Consider the following 19,694-nt stretch of genomic DNA (forward strand, 5'->3'; position numbering starts at 1 on the left):
GACGCAGCCTAACTTGCTGAATATTTATGCCATCTGCATTTTTTCTTTTGACTTTCAGTGAGATGTGTTTACCACGGAGAACCTTAAAGTGGTGGTACTTCTATGTGCCAGCTACCCTTATCGGTGGTAGAACTTGCAGCTTTGGCAAGAGTTGTCAGTATAACAAGTAAATAACTTCTGTGCATTTCATTGATGGCATGCATCACAATACACTAGTGGAGGAGCAAATAAACTTTTAGGATGGCCGATGAAAAAACAAAAGCCTATAATAGAAATTTGTGCACTAAAGATAAGTCTGGAGACGTCCAGTCTCCCGAATAAATACATCTGCACCAGGTGCACCAAACTGCAGCTCCTGAGAGAATGTATTATGGAACTGGAACTGCAGACTGATGACCTTCAACTCATATGGGAGAATGAGAAGGATAAATAGGAGCCACAGGGAGGCAGTAGCCACTAAGCTACAGGAGGCAGGTAACTGGGTGACTGTCAGAAGGAAGGGAAATACATAGCCAGTGCAGAGTTACTGTGGCTGCTCCCCCACCAGTAAGTATACAACTTCAGATCATATTGAGGGGGGACAACTTATCAGGGGGAGCTACAGTGACCGAGTATCTGACACAGAGTCTGTTACTGTGGCTCAGAAGAGCATAGAGGTGAGGGGACTGCAATGATGATAGGAGATTCCATAGTCAGAGGAACACAGATGAGATTCCGTGGGCACGATAGAAACATCCAGATGGTATATTACCTCCCAAATGCCACAGTCAGGAGTGTCTTGGATCAGGTCCACGGCATTCTCCAGGGAGAGAGTGAGCAGCCAGAAGTCTTGGTACATATTGGCACCAATAACATAGGTGGACAAGGTGAGAAGGTCCTGAAGAGAGATTTTAGGGAGCTAGGTAGAAAGCTGATAAACAGCACCTCCAGGGTAGCAATCTCTGAATTGCTGGCTGTGCTATGCGCCAGTGAGGGTAAGAATCACTTGGCAAATGAATGCGTGGCTGAGGAACTGGGGTAGGGGTTCAGATTCATGAATCATTGGGATCACTTCTGGGGAAGTACAAAACGGATGGGTTACCACTGAACCCGAAGGGGACCAAAAACCTTCAGGGCAAGTTTGCTAAAGATGCTTATGAAGGTTTAAACTAATTTGGTTGGGGGATAGAAACCAGGGTGATAGTGCTGAGGATCAGGTAGTTGGTTTACAAACAGAGGTAGTGTGTAGAAAAACTCCCATCAAGAAGCTGACGATAGGGCAAAATTGAAGTCAATGAGACATCTCCTTGCAATGCAAAAGGTGGATAAAATTGAAAAGGGTGAATACAGGACTAGAAGTGTTATATATGAATGCACACAGTATATGGATAAGGTAGATGAACTTGTAGCACAGTTACAGACTGGCATGTATGATGTTGTGGACATCACTGAATCATGGCTGAAAGGAGGTTATAGTTGATTGGAAAAGAATACTGGTAAGGATAATGGCAGACAAGCAATGGCTGGAATTTTTGAAAGAAATTTGGAAGGCGCAGAATATATCCTGAAGAGGAAGTAGTGTTCTAAAGGCAAGATGACACAAGTGAAAGAGGGCAAAAAATAGAGCAAAAATTATGGGGAAAGTAGAGGGTTGGGAAATTCTTAAAAAGCATTAAAAAGCAACTGAAAAAGTCATGAAGGAAAAGATGGAATGTGAAAGTAAGCTAGCAACTAATATTAAAGTGGATAGCAAATGTTTTTTCAGATACATAAAGCGTAAGAGGTGAGAGTGGATAATGGACCACTGGAAAACAATGCTGGAGAGGTAGTAACGGGGGACAAGGAAATAGCAGATGAATTGAAAGAATTTTGCATCACTCTTCACTGTGGAAGACACTAGCAGCATGGTGGAAGGAAGAGCCAGAGTGTCAGGGGTCAGAAGTGTGTGAAGTTGCTATTACCAGGGAGAAGGGAGAAGGTTCTTGGGAAACTGAAAGGTCCGAAGGTAGATCAGTCACCTGGATCAGATGGTGCACTCCCCAGGGATCTGAAAGAGGTGGCTGGAGAATTTGTGGAGGCATTAGTAATGATCTTTCAAGAATCACTAGATTCTGGAATGGTTCTGGAAGACTGGAAAATTGCAAATGTCACTCCACTCTTCAAGAGAAGAGAAAGTACAGAAGAAAGGATATTATAGGCCAGTTAGTCTAATCTCTGATTGGGAAGATGTTGGTGTCAATTGTTAAGGATCCGGTTTTGGGGTACTTAGAGGCACATGATAAAATATGCCATAGTCATCATGGTTTTCAAGGGAAAATCTTGCCTTAGTAATCTATTGGAATTTTTTGAAGAAACAACAAACAGGATAGACAAAGGAGAATTGGTGGATGCTGTGTACTTGGATTTTCAGAAGGCCGGTAACAAGGAGGATGCTTACCAAGCTATGAGCCCATGGTATTACAGGAAAGGTTTTAGCATGGATAAAGCAGTGGCTGATTTGCAAGAAGCAGAGTGAGAATAAAGGGAGCCTTTTCTGGTTGGCTGCTAGTGACTAGTGGTGTTCCATAGGTTCTGTGTTGGGACTGCTTTTTTTTTTAAAAAAACATTATATGTCAATAACTTGGATGACAGAATTGATTGTTTTGTTGCAAAGTTTGCGGAGGATATGAAGATAGGTGGAGGGGCAGGTAGTTTTGAGCAAGTAGAAGGGCTACAGAAGGACTTAGATGGATTAGGGGAATGGGCAAAGTGGCAGATGGAATACAGTGAAGTGCATAGTCATGTACTTTGGTAGAAGAAATGAAGGGCAAGTCTACTTTCTGAATGGAGAGAAAGTTCAAAAATCTGAGGTATAGGGAGACTGGGAGTCCTTCTGCAGGATTTTCTCAAGATTAATTTGCAGGTTGAGTCAATGGTGAAGAATGCAAATGTGCTGTTAGTATTCACTTCAAGAGGACTAGAATACAAGAGCAAGGATGTAATGTTGGAACTTTATAAAGTACTGATGAGGCCTCACTTGGAGTAATGTGAGCAGTTTTGGGCTCCTTATCTTAGAATGGATGTGCTGACACTGGAGAGGGTTCAAAAGGAGGTTCACAAATATGATTTCAGGATTAAACAGCTTGTCATATGAAGAGCATTTGATGGCTCTGGGCCTGTATTCACTGGAATTTAAAAATCCAGGGGTGACCTAATTGAAACCTATCAACTGTTGAAAGGCCTTGATAGAGGAGACATGGAAAGGATGGTGGGAGCAGACAACCTCAGAATAGAGAGGCATCCTTTTAGAATGGAGAGGAGAAGCAATTTCTTTAGGTAGTGAGTAGTGAATCTGTGGAATCTGTTGCCACAAGGAGCTGTGGAGGTTAAGTCTTTACATATATTTAAGGCAGAGCTTGAGGGATTCTTGATTGGTCAGGGCATGAAGAGATACAGGGAGAAGGAAGGAGATTGCAACCAAGAGGGAAAATGGATCAGTATAGGCCAAATGGCCTAATTCTGCTCCTACAGCTTATGGTCGTATGGTCTAAAAATAATTGCTGCTGGCTAGTTTATTTTAAACCAAGTCTGACAGATTTCTCACCTGCATGTAACATCCAGGCTAGGTGCTTAGCATTCAGTCCTTTCTCATAAGGTAGAGATCTCACCAACATTCCTGCTCCGATCATAGCTGCAAAAGTTGCTCCTATTGCCTTTTAACAATAAGAGAGGGGAAATGGGTATCAGGAAACTGGTATCATACACAAACCTGCAGAGTGCTGCAAACTAACCAACAAAGGAAATAGCCATTCTCCAATTCTGGAATATATTACTCTCTCCAGAGAATACACCAGAACTGTTTCAGCAGTCATTTGCTATAAGACTTTGGATAAAACTCATTAGGAATGAAAGACTTGTCAGCTCATACCCAACAAGCTACTCAGTACTCCTTCCTTGGTGATTGTAATATTCCTAGATTCCTCCCTCCCATTTCCTGATGTACAGCTGGGAGATTAAAAGTGATGTGGAATACTTTTTTGCTTCACTTGGCATCTCCTTTCATTATTAATTCCTCAGACCAACTCTCAGTTTGCAGGTAGGGTACTGCACATAGTGTGGTGGTAGAGCTACACAACATGATGGAATCTTCAACATTCTTCTGTCAAATGATTGAAACACGGATAAGCAATGGTTCATTAACTGAGGGAGTACAGCAAGTGCTACCATGACTGGGTTTTTCTTCACCATACTTAACCAAATGCCAAGTAGCCCACAGTAAATGTTGAGGACTCCCAGGACAAGAATTATAACACTATTATCATATTCAAACACATTCTCAGATGTTAAATGCACAAGAAGCCTAACTAGCTGACAACAACACTTGTAAAAGGGCTGTGGCTAAAACTAACAGCAAGTCATTCTCAAACTAGCATTTATTGAAGCAACAAAACAGAAAATATTTTGGGGAAAAAACCAAAACTGAACATGACGTTCCTTTAAGAGGATATTGAAAATAATTATTAGGGTAACAGAAAAAGCTTCCGCACAGCAAACATCAATTGGAAGTATCATTATTTTCAGCCACTTACCAAAAATGAACTCCTCATCATCAGATTCATGATCGCTGGTGACCTACTGATTGCCACAGCTGAGAGTGCTGTTAACCCCACACTTCCTGAAAAGTACATGTAGGTGGAATGAATCCTCTCTTTTACATACTGTGGCCAGATGCTGCAAGACAGATCACTTTAGTTAGCTTCTTAAGCAGATTGGACTCTAGATCAAAATTTGTTCACCACTATTTTTCAGCATCATTTTTTGTTCAATGAATCAGGCGTCTTGGGAGGGCAAGGTACCTACATAACTACAGTGAAATTCTTCCAACAGGTTTTTGCAAGATTACCACTACATTTTCTCTGATAAATTAACCTGCATAACTCAGCATTGTTCCTGACACTTGATTTAATAGCTAAACTTACCTGCCTCTAAACCCAGTTATCAGACGAGAACCTAACAAGTAACCTTAGGAAATAGCCAGAAATAATGACATGGGAAAACAAACAACTTTCTAAAATTATCTTTGAGATAAGTTTTTCTTATTTGTTACTTCAGCCCATAATGACCTGTTAAATGAGTTGAATTAAAATTTCTTAATACCCTGGTTAAGAACATGTTTTATTGTATTACTATAGTTATGCTGTTGGGCATTTTATTTTCTGCAGACTTTTTTGTAAAATGCCATGTGTACTGCTACTCAAATTTACAGTCCAGTATTTTGGTTCTGTTAACATAACATCATTTGATTTGCTTAAGAATATTGTATCAGTTCTTAACAGACTTCAAGGAAAGTTCGAATCCTGTCTGGCGCCTCTCAAGCAGAATATGGGTTCAGTGATGTGAGTAATTAAAGTGAAGCACATGACTACACATTAATGAATGTTTATGTGCACATAATAGACTGGTTTAACTGTAATGGATGTTTTTTCTGTTGAATGTTTGTTAAAGTTGAAATATTTGTAAATATACTTACACCAAGTTTATGCCGGTTTAAGTTCCATTATTTCCTGGTGAATGATAACTTTTGCATAGGACTGTATTTATACAGTACTCACCATAATTTTCACTCCCTTAATAGAACATTCCAACTTTCCTGTTTGTATTGAATCTTACCCTAGGTGTGTGTTGTTTACTGAAAATAGCCATCTCACCATTACCCATACATTGCTGAGTCATGTGGCTGTTAGTCAGAAATAGCTAACAAGCCTAATTTGTTATGAGTCACAGTGAGAGGGTTACAGGTGCAGTAACAGCAAGATAATTTAAAAAATATATGGAAACCAAAAGGCAAGTCTCTAAATGGTCTGCATGCACTGCAACAATATGCTCTAGAAGGCATCAAGTTTGACCTGCATGCAAATCACAGCTGGTTTGGCAGTGGGTCTATAGTTAACCTTTAGATTGAAAGAAGAGCAGGGTTGTGAAAGCTAGTATTCCCATTGCTGATAACCATCCAATGACTGCTACTGCCAGACCAGAACCAGTAAATGGTGCGACTTCTCTCTCATCCAATATTCAGAAATATCTGATTATTAAATTAGCATTTAAGTGAGGACGATAAAACACAAGAGCAGAATTAGGCCATTCAGTCCAATGATCTGCTCTGCCATGCCATCATGGCTGATTTATTATCCCCTTCAACCCTGTCTTCTCCCTGTGATCTTTGATACCCTGACTAATCAAGAACTTAATAATACCATAAGGAGGGGTAGTGTTTCTGATCAAATTGTGTAGAACACTGTCTGAAGAGCACAAGATTGAGAACTTAATTGTTTAAAATTATCAACACTGAGAAGTTGAAATAAAATTTCTTACAAATCAATTGTGTTATTACTCCACATAGCTACTTGCCAAGAGCGATATACTTACACAGCTTTTTCAATGGCTCCAATCTCATTGGACATTCCCAGTCCATAGTAACAAAGTGCCCCGAGACCAAGAGCTGCTCCTCCAGCTATGAACAATCTTCCAGTGTTATCAACTGAAATTCAACAAATCAGCTTTCAGAGCATGTTGTGAAGACAGCCAAGAGACTTTCACACGCATTAGGTTTCAGGCAATCTAATTCATCATCCATAATACTTATTTAATGGGAAAACTTACTGAAGGGTTTCCAAATGGCAAGTTAAAGCAGATTAAGGGAGTGGTATAGAGAACGTTTTGCCTTGTTTCTAATCTGACAATGCTTGTACTGCAGCCAAAATTTGATTGTGAATAAAACCCATGCTGAGCCTAAACTGCCTTTTCACAATGTTAACACATTATTCATTGTAAGAATTGAGGAACATAAATAATGAATTAAATGCTCAAGTTGTAGTTCATGAAGCATTAAGAGTATGGCAATATAGAAGAAAGGATGATTGTGCAGAAAGGAATTCACAACTAAAGGCACAGAAAACTAAAGAGGTGCAACAGTCCTGTTGGAACAAACAGAACTGGAAGACAAAAGACATCTCAGAAAAGAAGAATGAATGGCTTAGGAGAGATGATCAAGAGTTGGGAAATGTTTAAATTCATCACGTATACAAGAGCAACTGTATAAAATGTACTCAATTTTCTCCTATGGACATGCCTTATTATAAGTATTGGAATGTCAAGTTTGTGGACCCATTTTTTAATGATATAATCTCCAAACAATAAAACTACCCCAGTAAAAGCCCATGAATGTTTTACAGAAGGATGTTTCGCTGAATCTGGACCTTACATTTGGCTGCAGTCTCCAGTGATGGGCTGAACATTGCTTCCTTCATCTTCTCTCGCATTGTTTTTGCTCGTCGCACAGCAACACGTGACTTGGTGGCATAATTCTGGCAATGGTGAACATTCAGGTTTAGAAAAATACATTAGGGAAGAAACGCATCTGCACAGATAATAAGAATGTGGAAACAGACACCAACCAAACACATGACAATATGTATACCAATACTTTAAGCTGCCTTTTCTGTTGATTTTCTAATAACTAAAGTTCAAAGTAAATTTATGATCAATGTATACTATATATAGCCTTGAGATATGTCTCCTTACAGGCAGCCACAAAATGATCAACCATGACAGAATCCACTACAAAGGACCATCAAATATCCGATGTACAAAAAAAACAAATCGTGCAAGCAATAAAAAGTAAGTAAATAGCATACAGAACTAAAGTTCATAGCCACAAAGCCAGTCATCATTGCAGTTGATCCAGGAGTCTGTTATTGCAGGCCACAGCCACAATCAAGCAAACCTCGCCGAGCAGTGACCTGAAAACCACCACTCGCCGCTGGCCCCGACACCCTGACCTTTTCAATCTGGCCCGGCGCTTAAATTTGGCCAAACACAGGCTCATTCTTTGCTCTCAGACCCAAGCCCTGCCACTTAGCTACACTCTTGGGCCCAGGCCTGCACCTCACCTTTCCAATCTGGCCCAGCGCTTAAAATCAGTCAAACATTGGCTCATTTCTTGCTCTCAGGATCGAACTTCACTGCCTCAACTCTGCCTTGCCTGGCACACCTCACGTTGGATCTGACGCTTCAAGTTGGCTCCCAGTCCACTACAGCAATGGCAAAACTTTGGCTCATTCCTCGCTCTCGGGCCCCACTGCCTCGATTCGGCCTGTACATGCTACGCCGCAACCATCCTGCACATTTGAGACGTCACACTACATAAATGCCAGGTTATAAAGATAGCTCAGAAGCTCAACTCCGAAAGTGAAGTTGCAGGCGAATGATTGCTGTGATTGTTTTCCAGAATAAGTGAAAGTAATGGAATAATTAGTATTTTTATTTACTGCTAGTAAGGTGTCACAGTGTTTCACCAGTGCCATCTTAAAACCAAAATTAGCAGTTCTAACTGGCACAAATGCAGTGCAAAACTACTACCACCACCACATGTACTGCCATTCAGCAAATTACTTTAGTTAACTATTAATTTTCTTAATTCAATCATTACTGGAAGAGAACCAAATGAGCAGTTCCATACAACTAACACACATCAAAGTTGCTGGTGAATGCAGCAGGCCAGGCAGCATCTCTAGGAAGAGGTACAGTCGATGTTTCCAGCCGAGACCCTTCGCCAGGACTAACTGAAGGAAGAGCTGGTAAGAGCTGGTGAGTGAAGGTTGATCAGCCTTACTGCTTGGGGAAAGTAACCATTTTTGAGTTGGATGGTCCTGGTGTGGATAGTACACTCCCTGATGGGAGAGGGACAAACAGTCCATAAGCAGACTGGGTGGGATCCTTCATGATGCTACTGGTCTTTCGGGCACCATTCTGTAAATATGCACAATAAAATACAAAATAAAATTTAGTACCTGAAGTATTACCCCTAGAAGTGCATTGCATGTTATATAGGGCAGATGTACGGCAGGAACTGAGGGGAAAAATGCAAATTTAAGCCTCTCTTCAACCTGTAGCCGCTGCCACTGTGTCATCCAGAATCTCCGGAGGGCAAGGCCCCGAGTCCTCGGCTTTGTTTGTTGCTCGGCGCCGGGGCAGGGTCAAAGCGCTCGGCAGTGGATGGTGCTCAGTGCTGGAGGCTCAAAACTTTCAGACGGACTCAGTCGGCTGCGGCTGGGTGCTCCAATGCATCGGCAAGTTTGCGGCGCTTGGAGGTTCATGGCAGGGAGAGTTTCTCCTTTCTACCGTCTGCGTGAGATGATGGGGCTATCGGGACTTGAGACTTCTTTTTTTAAAACCGTGCCCATGGTCTGCTCTTTATCAAATTACTGTATTGCTTTGCACTGTTGTAACTGTATGTTATAATTATGTGGTTTTGTCAAGTTTTAGTCTTGATTTGTCCTGTTTTTCTGTGATTTCTTTCTGGAGGAACACTATATCATTTTTTAATGCATGCATTTCTAAATGACAATAAACGAGGACTGACTGTCCTCATAATCTAACCTATTACTTAAAGAATCCCTAAAGTTTAATGGGTGATGTGGCAAATAAAAGGAAAGCCTAAATAGTAGTATTTCTCTTCCAAGATCACACTATGAAGTTTCTCTCTCTCTCTCTTCACTGTGAAAGAAATAACCAACAGCAGAGCCTTGCTTATAAGCGATAATTCCCTGCACATATTGAATTGACATTGAAGGCATACCTGCTAAGAATGGTTGCATTTTTGTCCCCTTTCACCACCACCCTTTAACAACACATGGACCAGTGTGCTACTGCTATTCCCAGCAGCACATTATGACTCATGTCATTTTAGAGTCAAGTGGCAAGGAGAAACCAGCATTCAAGAAACCTGGAAGAGGTGCCATATCAAGAGAACCAAACATGACATCAGTTCTTCTCATCATGATGCAACACTGAATGGTGTATAGAGGAAATTAGGACCAAAATGTGTGCACAATTACCATGGGTTTATACTGATGCAAGTCCAGTGGCTGATACGCAAGAAGCTTGTGAGTTTCTTTTAGCTTATCAAGCAGTAGAGCCTTTCAGAATACCATTGTCTGTCTGTCTAGGTGCCATATCCGATGTGGACTTTGGTGACCATGGTTTTCCATATAGATCTATCCTTTGTTTTTTGGATGACTTCCATTTCGTCAATGTGTAGCCACCTGGCTATGCTTCTGATGTACATAAGCTGAGGTCTTCCTCTAGGTTTACTCCCCTCAATCTTTCCAGAGAGTATGAGTTTTTCTAGTTCATTTTTCCGCATGATGTGTCCTAGGAATGTGAGTTGTCTTTCTCTTATTATTAGTATGAGTGATCGAACTGCTTGGGCTCTTTTGAGAACTTCATTTGATGTGTGTGTGGTCCATGATATTTTTAATATTCTCCTGTAGAACTGTAATTCAGCTGCTTCTAGTCTCTTTTCCAGTGCTGGAGAAATGGTCCAGCATTCACTTCCATAAGTCAGGATAGAATAAATGTAGCACTGTAGTATTCTGTTTTTAGTGTACATGCTCATCTTTCTGTCTGTTAATATGGTCTTCATTTTTTGGAAAGTTTCTTTCACCATTGCTGTTCTGTATTTGATATCTGTGTCGCACCTGCCATTACTTGTTATTAGGCTGCCAAGATATTTGAATTTGTTAACTTGTTTGATGTTTGTATTTCCGATCTTGATCACACATTGTGGGATGTTTGTCTTTCTAGAGATGACCATGTTTTCTGTCTTCTTGGTGTTGATTGAGAGGCCTCTGCGATTACTTTCTGCTGCCACTATAGTGAGTAGTTCTTGAAGTTTTGTTTCTGAGTCAGCTATTAGTACGATGTCATCAGCATAGCTGATGTTATTTATATTATGGCCTCCAATTGTGAATCCTTTGAAGTCTTTGATACTTTTCAAGATATTTTCACTATACAGGTTGAATAAGTGTGGCGAAAGACACAACCTTGCCTGACACCTCTCGTGATAGTCACATACTCACTCACTTCTCCTTTTATTCTGATGGATGCTCTCTGGTCCCAATATAAGTTTCTTAAGAAACGTGCATCTTTCCCCTCTATGTCAAGATCTTGAAGCATTTCCAGAAGATCCTGCTGTTTGACAGTGTCAAAAGCTTTTGTATAGTCAATGAAACATAGGTACATGTCTTTCTGTACCTGGATAGCTCGCTCACAGATCATCTGTAGCATGAAAATTGCATTTCTGGTTCCAGTATTCCACAAAGTCGCATTGTTTCTTACTGATTTCTGGTTTTATACAGCATCTTGCTCTCATCATGATTACTCTGAGAATAATTTTTGCCACGTGGCTCATCAGACTTATTGTACGATGTAACTCACATTCTGTTGCTCCCTCTTTCTTTGGAAGTGTGATGAACACGGATTTACTTAAATCATCAGGTATCTCCCCATGATCATAGATTTCATTCGCTATTTCTGTTATTTTCTCTATTCCAAAATCTTCTAAGGCCAGTATCATTTCAACAGCGATGTTGCCTGCCATCTTTTGCCCTTATGCATCCACTTGCTGTGCAAGGTAATTTCCCCGTTAGTTCTTTAATCTTATTGTTTCCAGGGTTATGGGTTTGTAGCATTTCTATCTCTGAGCATTTCTCATTTAGCCATCTGTCTTTAGCTTCTCTGCATTTTCTTTTTATTGTCTAATCCAAGTTGTTCGTAGTCTTCGTTGTCTCTTAGTTTGATGGTCTGTTTTTGTTGCATCAATTGTATTATATCTTCAGTTATCCATTTCTTCTTACTTTTCTGTTCTTTTCGTGGGATGGTTTCTTTTGCAGCTACGATCATGGATTCCTTCAGTATGTCCAAGGAAAATTTGCCTCCTTCATCCTGCAGCAATTGAAAACTGTTTTTCTCCTTGATTGTGTATTCTGTTTTCAGATGAGGGTTGTTTTGTAGTTGTTGATAATCCAGTGGTTCTGATCTTTTTGGTTTTTTTAATTTTCTCATCTTTATTTTCATTTTGCAAATGACTGGTCGCTTCCACAGTCTGCTCCAGGGTAGCTTTTAGTAGAGTTTTTGAATCTGTTATTGTTATGTAGTCGATCTGATTTTTGTTGTTCCCATCTGGGCTTCTCCATGTCCATTTTCTTCTTGGATGTTGTTTAAACCACGTCTTGGTGATTATCTGATTGTTTGTGATATAAGCTCTTCTCCTCTTTCATTTCTTTCTCCCAATCCCTGGTCTCCAACAATATGGTCTTCTCTTCCCTCACCAACTTTTGCATTGAAGTCGCCCATGACTATGATGGCTTCTTGTGCATTCTTCTAGTGCTTTGTCTAGGGAGTGGTAGAAGGCATCAGTTTCTTCCTCTGAGCTTGCCATTGTGGGTGCATATACTTGGATGATAGAGATGTTGTTTTGTTGTCCTTTTAGTTTGATTAGCATCATTCTGTCTGAGATATGCCAATATCTTAGCAGGCTCTTAGATGTTTGTTTGTCTAAGATGATTGCAACACCCTTTTCATGTTTATCTCCACCAGAGTACATCATCTTGTGTTCGTCTGATTGGAATACTCCAGTGCCTTTCCATCTTATTTCACTTAGGCCTCGGATGCTGACTTCTAGCCTCTTCATTTCTAATTTTACGTTTTCTAGCTTACCAGCTTGGTGCAGGGTTCGAACATTCCAAGTGGCAATTCGCAGTCTCTTGTTCTTGCAGACAGTAGTGGTATGACAATCCGGGCTCACCTGTCTGTTTACATGATATCCCGTACCGAGCGAGGTGTCCGCACTATTTGAAAGTGGGCTGCCATTTACACTGTTGTCTTTTACATTTGTGTATGTATTAACCATGGTTGTACTAGGGATAAAATACAAGTAGCTTCCCCTTGCTTGCTTCCGACGCAGTGTCTTTACAAGACGGGTGACCCTGAACATTGTCCTATTAAAAGGATCTACTACTCAGCGTCTGAGAAGCAGGAACCATCAATTGTGTTACTCACAACTTGCCTTCTGCTTCATCCACCACCTGCATTCCATGGCTTCACTGTAACCCAAGTAGGGAGGTTAACAGGTGCTACACCTTGCCTAAGCGTGACCTTGAGGTAGCTGTGGTTAATGGTAACCTCATTACCCAAAGCAAATGCTCCACAGCCAGATGTAGTTTATCCTCATACCCAGGACAGAGAATACCATTGCTTTGCAAAAAAAAGTTGGTGATGGTATCTGGTAGGCCAAGGTTAAAAATAATATAGAATTACCAGTAAGTATTAAAATATAAAAAGGAAAACAACAGTTACAATGAATTCATTAGTTAATACAAGAAAAACATACGAGCAGATAGACAACAAACAACAAGAGTCCTGACGAAGGGTCTCAGCCTAAAACGTCGACTGTGCCTCTTCCTAGAGATGCTGCCTGGCCTGCTGCATTCACCAGCAACTTTGATGTGTGTTGCTAGCAGATAGAGGAGCTTTAGTGTCAAGTTGGAGCTGGAGGCTCAGCTATGGACTCCGCACTTCAGGGAGGGAAGAAATACATGTATGCTTTGTATCAAATGAAGTGTAAATATCATGAGTTGGGTATTCACTGATAGGTTGGGTACAGGGGAATACAACTGTATGAGGCTTAACCTTTGCAACTGTTCAAGTCAGTGAGGATCTTTCCATCTGTTTGGTTAATAAATGAGAGGGTGGACGCATTTGGCCTTTGGAATGAAACAACTGATCTGAGAGTGCAAATAGAAGTATGAGAAATGGCTTAAATATGACAGACTGCGACTCAAATATTGAAGAGTACTAGACATTTAGGAAGCATGAAAAAGCTGGAGTAGCAGCTCAGTAATTAATGATAGTATAAGTATAATATAAAGGGATAACTCAGCAGGAAAACCAGATGTAGAGAGAGTCTGACCGTTGATAACAGAGGCACGAAGCTACTGGTGGTAGCAGTGTACAGCGTCTGTAGGCAGCAGCATAAGGAAAATATTAACATAAGTATGCCAGACAGGTAAGGTAATCCAATTCGGGGTTGAGGGGGATCAATTTTAATCCACATACTGAAAAAATAATCCAGATGTTTCAGGCCAAGACCCTTCTTCAGGACACCAGGGCAAACACCAATCCCTGAAGTAGTCCTGGAGGAGGATTCTGCCTCGAAACATCGACTGTTTACTAATTTCCATAGATGCTGCCTGACCTGCTGAGTTCCTCTAGCACTTTGTCTGTGTTGCTTTGGATTTCCAGCATCTACAGAATTTTTCATGTTTAACACACCATGAAGGCACTTAAGGTAGTAGCAACCATAATTTTAAACGGAAGTTTACATTTGTCTTGAGGGAGAAAAGAACAGTTACAAGACTAGTACTTAAACTTAATACAAGGCAATTATAAGGACATGAAAATGGATTTAAAATGAACTGCCAAATTAGGTTATGGGATTGGTTAGAATATTAAAACATTTAAGGTGGTCTTTCAGTTTATACAAAGTAAGTATTTTTGTACTTATGACAACTTTCAGGAACGGGATACAATTTGTGATTATTTAGAAAAATTAACTATATTAAATATGTGAACTTTAAATTTTCAATATTCCTTCAATTCAGGAATTTTCCTTTAGATCAGAAAATAGAAATACAGGTAGTTTTTGAAAAAGGAGACAGACAAACAGGCCACCTAGTTTAGCAACTGACAAGTGGAAAATGGTAGGTGCAATTATTGATGATTTTATAACAGCACACAAAAAATTTAAGGTAATCAGGCAAAGAGAACATTATTTCACTTTATAAATAACATAATTGACCAAGTATTTGTAGCTCCTTGGAAAAGTAACATGCACTGTGGATAACGGTGAACAGATAGAACAACAAAGCACAGGAAAAGGCCCTTTGACCCATAATATCTGTACTGGGCATGATGTCAAATTAAACTACTTTCTTTAGATAATCCATACCCATCCATCCCGAATATGCCTGCTTAAAATCCCTGAATGCTACAATTGTATTTGCTTCCACTACCACCATAGGAAGGAAAGTAAACTGCCATAGATGTTACAAAGGGATATAGATTAAGTCAATGAGCAAAGACGTGGCAGCATATTACATAAATGGTGAGAAACTGCAGAAAGGTCTAGGTGTCTAATTACAAGATTTGCAAAATCCAGTATGTAGAAAAAAAAATTAGGAAAACAAACAGTTTGTTAAAATGGAAACTGAACACAAAAATAAAGTGGTTATAATTCCATTGTTTATGCAATCACATCTGGAATGCACTGTACAGTATTTGTCTCCTTTCTTGGGGAAGAATGTTAATGCTTTAGTGGCTCAAAGCTTTACTTGATTTATAGGAACAAAAAATGCTCAAAACATTCAACAACATCAGTGGAAAGAAAAATATGATTGTCGTCAAAACTGGAAAAGGAAGAAAACATGATTGCTTGAAAAGGCAGAGACTGGGGTGGGGGAGAAGGAACCTCTCTGATAGACTTGGATACAGGCTGCTGTGCAAAAAATCTACTTAATAGTAAACTGCGTGGCGATCATTGAGACCAGTTACAGTGAGATAATAGGTACAGAAAACCTACAGCACAATACAGGCCCTTCAGCCCACAAAGCTGTGCCGAACATGTTAACTTAGAAACGTGCTTACCTTTAAATTTTGCTTACATTACCTTAATGTAAGCAAAATGTAAAAGTCATGAGATAAAGGCAGCTACAGAAAGTACAAAATCTGTGAAATACAGGGCTCTAGGGAATGCCAAGCAGGTCATATCATAAGAGAGAAAATTTGAGCCAGGTGACAGATGGATGATCTAAGGCAGAAGGGCCCAGTTCAAATACAAATTTGAAAATTCACCATCAAATCCAGAATGTAGCATTGTGCCCAAACATACACAGGTTCTATGCTTCACAGCTTACATTTTAGATGCATCCTAAACAAAAAAATAATTACTGTGCACAGAAATAAATGTGACTAGTCAGATCAGCTATGGTCGCATCAAATGGTGGAGAAGACTGAAGGAGTCAAAAAATCTACTCCCACTCCTAATCTCATTGAACTCACTGCATTGTTCTAAACACTGGAGCAGATTTGAGTGCTATAAGAACTTGGCGTTCATTTGGCATTAGCCAAGTATCAAACCACAAGAAATTCATTAATTGGATCAATTCACATGTCCAACAATACCATTTCCATGTTTCAACCCAACTATATCTCATTAGTGCTCCCTGTCTCCTGCAGAATTAATTCTATAGCCCCTCCTCCTCTCCACCACTCAAGGCTCCACACTATAAAAAAAAACATTGTATTCAAAATTCCACTGTCCGCATACAAATTATGAGACCTAATTTTCATCAATCTCACTGAAGATTAGAGAGCCAGCACAGTTCAAAACCACTGACACTCCAATTACTTAATCAACTTAAATTACACACAGCTGCCTTTAGGTGATTTAAACTCATGTCCTTGCATAATGCATGCAGACATTTGAGTAATCAGACTAGCAGCTTAATAACTGTACCATTGTATCCCCCAAGAGGAATGCGTCTTAGAGTACAGGAAGTGGAACTTAGATGAGCACAAGTATATGTAGGTGAGAAATGAAGAAGTGGCAGGGGAGTACTGGAGTAATCAGTCTAGTGTGACAGAATCCTTTGTTAGCTATGTAAATCAAGACTGGGATGGAGATGGGCAAAGTTGCTGAAGAAATTAAGTATTAATTGGAGAGAAAACTGAGCTCAAAAGGAAATGCAGTGTGAAGACTGCAGTCTGACAGTGGTCGGGGGAGATTAGCAACATTGAGAATTTTCAGCAAAGGCTCAAGTGAATAAAATGTATTCATCTTTATTATATGAACATTTTAGTAACTACTTTAACTCACCTGTTTGGGTAGCAAAAGCCATTGACTAGTCTTTAGATTATGACTCCAAGCTGGATTTTGCTGAGTGAGGGCAGGCCGCAGGCTCAGTGCTGGTAAATTCTTCAGACAGGCAAATCTTGCCACCAACATTGTTACTACACTTTAAGTCTGATCAGTAACTGCCTAGGAAATGTTACCTGCAGAAAGAGAATGTACAATTGTAGATTTAAGAGAGCAATGCAGATCAATAACCTTTTCTAGTAATCTAGAAAACTACACAGGATAATGCTACTTTAAAAAGTGGAAATGTTCACTTAAAGCAAGCTGTGTTTATTCCAATTCTGATTATTAGAATATCATCCACACTATAACTGAGAAAATGTTTTCAGTGAAAGATTTTGCTTGACACACTGCCAACATATTTTAAGTAAATTATCAGTTGCTTGGTTTGGTTATAGTTCATTTATCCAGAAAACAAGAAACATATAAAAGTTGAAATAGATAACTACACTCAGGATTGTGTCAGGTCCAGCATCCAGGTGTGAGAAACATTGGCTACCATTCACCAGACCAAACATTGCTAATGACTTCAATGACATGTTCAAGCTACATGTAAAAGTTAAATGCTTATTCAGCAATAGTATATTTTTCCCACAATTAATTCAAAAGTCATTTTGAGCTGATGCTGCTCACTGCTGACTGGAAGATAATCAAGTCTTGTTCCAGACAACACAAGGATAGCAGTATCCTCACCATTTTAGCTTTCTACCCACTTGGGATTCCACCCTCATAGGCCGGATGATCATAAATCTGGAAAAACTGTGCAGTTATAAAAGTTAAGATACTCATTCAGTGTGATTCTCTTCCCTATCTTAAACTGGGAAGATTAAAAAAAAACAAATTATGGTTATTCAATCAAGGACACAACTTCAAAAAAAATAGCTATTTGTGTTTGAGAACAGTTAAAACAGTTGCATCATGATCTGGTATGGAAGCACCAATGCCCAAGAAAGAAAAGCCTATAAAAAGTGGTGGATACAGCCTAGTTCATCATAGGAAGTGCCCTCCTCACCATTAAGGACATCTACAACGAGCGCTGCACAAGAAAGGAGCATCCACATCAGGGACCGTCACCATCCAGGCCATGATCTCTTCTCGCTGCTACCATCGGGAAGGTGGTACAGGAGCCTTGGGTCCCATACCACTAGGCTCAGGAAGTTACTACCCTTCAACTATCAGGCCCCTGAATCAGCATGGAGAACTTCACTCACAACACTGAACTGATTATTGAACATAACCTTTGGACTAACTTTACAACTCCTGTTCTCAGTCTTATTTACTTAATATTACTTGTTTCCTTTCGTATTTGCACTCAGTCTTTTTGTGTAGTTTTTCCGATTCTATTGTACTTTGTTCTACTGTGAATGTCTGCAAGAAAATGAATTTCAGGATAGTATCTGGTGATATACATACTTTGATAATAAATTTATTTTAAACTCTGACATGATATAAAGCATTAGTGTGGGCAAGTATACCCGAGGTGACATGTCTTAGACCAGGATGTGTGGGTGGCCATTTAGGACTTAAGTGCACGAACTTTCCACCTCTTCCTTAAACCAGTGCTCAACATTAGAGACTAGTGAAAACATCCAGATGGATTTATTATGGAACATCTGGGATGTGGAAAACTGTCATAGATAGTAGGTTTGGTGAATTGGTCACACTTCAGGTACAGAAAGGAGATGGGTGACCATCAGGAAGGGCAGCAAGTGCAGGCAACATCATAGGAATCCTCTGTACTAATTCCTCCACAAAAAACTGCTGAGAGTGAGACTATGGAATGGCAGGTTGTTTTCCTGATCAGGGATTTCTCTGATCAGGTACAGAACATTCTGGAGGAGCAGACAGAACAGTCAAAGTCTACTAAACATTGACAATTACATAGGTAGAAATAGGAAAGTCAGTTTAATAGATTAGGTGGATAGTTTAAAAAAAAACAGGACCTCCCCGTTAGAAGGTTAAAAAACAGGACACTCCTGACCCATCAAATACACAAATTTGGCAGGGTAGGGGGATGTGGAAAGTCCCACTTGCTGTAAGTGGGAAGAAAAACACAAGCTAGTGGGCAGAGCAGACAGAAGTAGGTTAGGAAGCATGTGAGGGCTTGGGAGGCTCAACTGCATCCACTTCATTGCAGAGTCTCACAGGCAAGGTTGGCTGAGTTAGAACACGGATCAACACTTAGAATTATGATATTATTTTAAATTCAGAATTGTTCTTGGGTTAAGGGCAAGACTGGCTTCTTAATGTTCTGGGGTGTAGAAGTTTCTGTCACGACAGAGGGGAATCAAAAAAGAGGGAGCCCTACAGCTGATTAGGGAGAACATAATATCAGAAAAGATGAGGGATCGTCCAATTAGGTGTGATGTCTAGAATTAATAAGAGAAGGGCAATCACTATGCTGGGGTTATACTATAGGCCTCCCAATAGTTAGCAGGAAGTTGGGGAATTCAGGCTGACACATTGACAATCCCCCCACACACCCCAAGTAGCTCAACCTACTGAGTCCCTCCAGGAGTTTTTTTTTTTTGGCTTTGTAATTTATCACCTGTAGTCTCGAGTCTCCAGCTTCAATCATCCCCCTGGCAACTGCCCAAACTGAACAAGGCCACTTGAGATGTGGATGTCATCTTTAAATCAAAAGTGAATTATTTTTGGAACACAAGTCGATGCATTCAGACAGATTGTTGAATTCCCCTATTTGCTGCTGAATTTTTGAAAAGGTGAGTTTCACTTAACAGGAGTCGTGACTTGGAGAAAGAGGCAAGAATGTTTAAAAGAGGTAGGTCTTGGGACTAGCTGGTGAGTGTCACTAAACAGACTCTAAAAGAGGCACATCAAAAATACAAGTAATTCTACAGATACTGGAACACATACAAACTGCTGGGGGGACTCAGCAGGTCAGGCAGCATGTATGGAAAGG

At 40.1% G+C, this 19,694-nt stretch overlaps 1 protein-coding gene across 1 annotated transcript in view; it reads right to left on the reverse strand.

Annotated features, from left to right (window-relative positions):
* ghitm (growth hormone inducible transmembrane protein) overlaps positions 1–19,694 on the reverse strand; it is a 39,980-nt gene that overhangs the window by 5,712 nt on the left and 14,574 nt on the right. Inside the window, exons 2-6 of the mRNA XM_063070755.1 lie at positions 16,733–16,908; positions 7,220–7,322; positions 6,385–6,496; positions 4,548–4,689; positions 3,563–3,671 (exon numbers count right to left, since the gene is read on the reverse strand). Coding sequence (XP_062926825.1) covers positions 3,563–3,671; positions 4,548–4,689; positions 6,385–6,496; positions 7,220–7,322; positions 16,733–16,861 — 595 coding nt within the window. The 5' untranslated portion in view covers positions 16,862–16,908. The remainder of the gene's footprint in view (positions 1–3,562; positions 3,672–4,547; positions 4,690–6,384; positions 6,497–7,219; positions 7,323–16,732; positions 16,909–19,694) is intronic.

The sequence above is a fragment of the Mobula hypostoma genome, chromosome 18 (assembly GCF_963921235.1).
Source record: "Mobula hypostoma chromosome 18, sMobHyp1.1, whole genome shotgun sequence".
Taxonomy (NCBI): domain Eukaryota; kingdom Metazoa; phylum Chordata; class Chondrichthyes; order Myliobatiformes; family Myliobatidae; genus Mobula; species Mobula hypostoma.